The 3,451-nt window shown below is 37.2% G+C and overlaps 1 protein-coding gene across 1 annotated transcript; it reads right to left on the bottom strand.

The window, feature by feature from the left end:
- Window positions 1–212: 212 nt before the first annotated feature.
- On the bottom strand, window positions 213–2,999 carry LOC139510935 (uncharacterized). Its single transcript, XM_071297488.1, has one exon. It carries the CDS (start codon window positions 2,997–2,999, stop codon window positions 213–215), a length of 2,787 nt encoding a protein of 928 aa, XP_071153589.1.
- Window positions 3,000–3,451: the final 452 nt, after the last annotated feature.

Here is a 3,451-nt window from a genome sequence, read left to right as displayed (position 1 = left end):
TTCTCTATGTTTTATTAAATTATATACAAACGCATTAAATAAGGCTTCTGCAGAACAGTTACTACTATAAACAATCTAGCCTTAGATACAAAATCATCACATAACCCACGCCTCAAAAACACATGCGTCCCGCATGTCTAAAACTAACTTTTAAAACGGACAAAACGTAGAAATACTATATACACATCTTAATTAAGTTAAACGTACAAAAACTATTTTACAATGTAATCTGCCATCCAAGCTGGTTTTCGCCTTGTACGACGCCCTTCGTGACTACTTTCTTGCGTTTCTTCAACAGGCAACGTTGACTCATGAACAGCAATATCTTGAACATAAGGAGTTTCTATAGGGTCGTTTCCAGCTGTATCATTTTCAGTGTCGAATGGAACAAAAGTGTTATTATCTGATTCTGTCCTTAATGTCTGTTTGTTCTTTTTCTTAAGTCTGTCGACATGTATGACTTGTGGTTTCCCTCTGTATCCACAGTCAACTTTATATGTAAGGTCACCATATTTGTCGAGAATTTTGAAAGGACCTTTCCAGAAACTAGTCAATTTTGAAGACATCCCAGGTTTCTTTACTGGGAAATAGACGTACACCTCATCATCTTTTCGGAAATTTTGATATGACAATTTAAGGTCGTGATAGTGTTTCTGTCTTCGCATTTGCCCTTTAATTTTACCTCTGACAAAACTGTGGGAGTTTTCTAACTTCTCTTTAAGCTCCCAAGCCAACTTGTTTGCAGGTATATCTACAATAATCTCTTTTTGTAACATTTTGTCAAGGTTGTCATTTACTACCTTGTTCAAATGATAAGGTGTACGACGAGGTGGTTCTTTAAATGGCCTTGCGTTTCCCGTATTGATTTCGTGTTTTACGAGATTGGTCCTTCCCAGGTCAACATCAGAAGAAGCAAACAAGTTCTGATTTTCTATCAACAAAGATTCTACTTTTTGTTTGTCTTTCGAAGTCAATTCATCTGATGTCCTGTCTAACAGATCTTGTAAATCTGGTCTAAGTCTGTCATGTTTCTGTTCATTTGAACTAATATTACCATCTAGTACTTGATCAACACCAGACATTTGGGCTATAGTTGTACCAGGATAGATTGTCTTAGGATCTAGTTCTGTGTTCATTAATCTAACAGGGACTTTTTCGCCTGACCTTACCAACGTTCTAGCAGTCAAAATGTAGTCTTTCCCTGCATGTTCATTTGCTTCTAACAAAGCATTGTCAGCAGGTAATTTCTGACCTTCTGCTAAGCAAACCGTGCCATTAATGACAATTTCTGACCTTGGCGGTATAACAACCGCTTCTGAAGCAACCACTCGGTAACAGCCTATTGATCCCTGAAAACACAAATCTACCTTAAAATCCCCAATACAAAAGTGCCCATTCTTAACATCAATTAAACAATTATGTCGTTTCATGAAGTCCAAACCAAGTATACCGTCAACTTGCAGATCAGTCACAACAGCTTCAGTTTGCAACATATTTGGACCGAAATGCAGATTGAACCTGCCTTTTCCACGAAGCTCTAGCTTATTGCCACACACTGACCTAACAGTTGTCTTAACTTCGCTTAGATATGATTTATCTAATGGAGTCAACATATCGTATAACTTGGAAGATACCAATGTCAAAGTTGCTCCTGTATCAACCACAAACTTGGCTTCAATGTTTCCTACATTTAGTTTGACATACATACCAGCATCTTCAGATGCTGTTGTAACCGCACCTTCATTTGTCTTACGGTTATTTTGTTTCCTAGTTTTCATTAATGTTTTTACAGACCCATCCCCCTTATTTCCATTATAATTGTTCTGATTTCTTCGGGGTAGGCGACAGTCCCTTGCTAAATGACCATATTTGCCACAATTGTAACAACCCTTATTTGTCCTCTTACTTTGGGTATATCTAGTTTTAGCATAAGAAGACCCCACATTTGTACCACTAGTTTTTAATTTTGCCATTTCAGTCGTAAGAGTACTTAGACTTTTCTCCATTGTTTGCATCCATGATGCAATGTCTTTCGTTGGTGAGTCACTTTTTGTAATCTTTTCTTCCCTACCTAACTCCTCATCGTTCATAGTTTGACGTAAATAACCTCGTCCCTCTCTTGCTTTATTTTCGGCTTTATTGTACGCCTCTAATTCAACGGCAAGTCTCACGGCATCATTTAAACCTTTCGGTCGCGATTGTTTTATTCTAAGCCGCATTTCTGAATCTACGAGCGCGTCAATAAACTGCTCTTTCCCGAGAGTTTCACGTACGTCTAATGGGGCAGTAGGATATGCCAAGTTGGACAATCTCCGAATTGACTGGCCTAATTCGGGAAGTGATTCGCTGGCTTTTTGACGTCTTTCTTTAAACTGAACTCTATATAACTCAGTTTGACTAGAAGGCGCGAATCGCTCTTCAAGTGCGCTGACTAAATCGGTAAAGTTTTGTCTTTTCTCACTTGGTAAATCTCCAAGTACCGCTTGTGCCTGTCCCATTAACGATACCGCCAAGTATAACCCTTTTCGATTTTCCGACCAATTATTTACAAGTGCACACATTTCAAAATGGGACAAATAGTCTGTCCATGATGTGCTACCGTTATAGTGACATGGTTTAATTTTCACACCAGAATTATCTGTGTTACCAGTATGTCGGTACTTTGATTTGTCAGTTTTGTCTATTTCCCTAATGTAACTATTATCTATGGGTAAAGGCAAAGTATCCCCTTCCTTCAAATCAATTTGGGAAAATTTTACAGTTTTGTGCGTATTCGGGTTGTTGAATGTTGGTAAATCAACTTTTTCATTATCTCCCTTTCTTGACAATGAGGACCCTCTTGATCCCAGACCCGCATCATTTCTTGATACAATATGATATTTTGGACGAACACCTTGATCTTTGGGTGTTGACGAAACAAAACTGTTTCTATAAGTTGTTCCTTCTTCCATATCATATATTTGTTTTGTGTACTCGTCGATTGTATCATCAAAAGACATGTTTGTACTTTAATTTGCGATTTAACCATGCATACAATATAATAATGTCAACACAATGTCATAAATGTACAGTGTAATAAATGTCAATCAAAAACTTGCCTGTACCACTATCGATCGTTAATCCCTAATGTAAATAATAATCGTAACTTAACCGTGGGAAATTTAAAACGTAAACAGGACAATTTTAATTTGATCTGTGCAAAAGTGAACAGTTTGAACAAAAACGATATGTGCAAAAGTGAACAGTAAATTCTCACAAGACAGTTTGGGTATAAGTTTATAAGATGATCAAATTTGGATATATAATCTTTCACTTTGGATTTAAAAAATGAACAATTTGGATCCCACCGCTAGCCACCAAATTATGTAACGTGTACACAGGGTAAGCGTGTCTATTTCAATTTAGAATGAGTACGTTACCAGTTTGATACTGGATCCAAAATTGCTCTATT

The sequence above is a fragment of the Mytilus edulis genome, chromosome 2 (assembly GCF_963676685.1).
Source record: "Mytilus edulis chromosome 2, xbMytEdul2.2, whole genome shotgun sequence".
In the NCBI taxonomy this organism is placed as follows: domain Eukaryota; kingdom Metazoa; phylum Mollusca; class Bivalvia; order Mytilida; family Mytilidae; genus Mytilus; species Mytilus edulis.
This window is presented reverse-complemented; position numbering and strand designations above follow the sequence as displayed.

What these genes read in the sequence shown, in the direction of transcription:
- LOC139510935 (XM_071297488.1), bottom strand. Translation starts at nt 2,999, where the DNA reads ATGTCTTTTGATGATACAATCGACGAGTACACAAAACAAATATATGAT.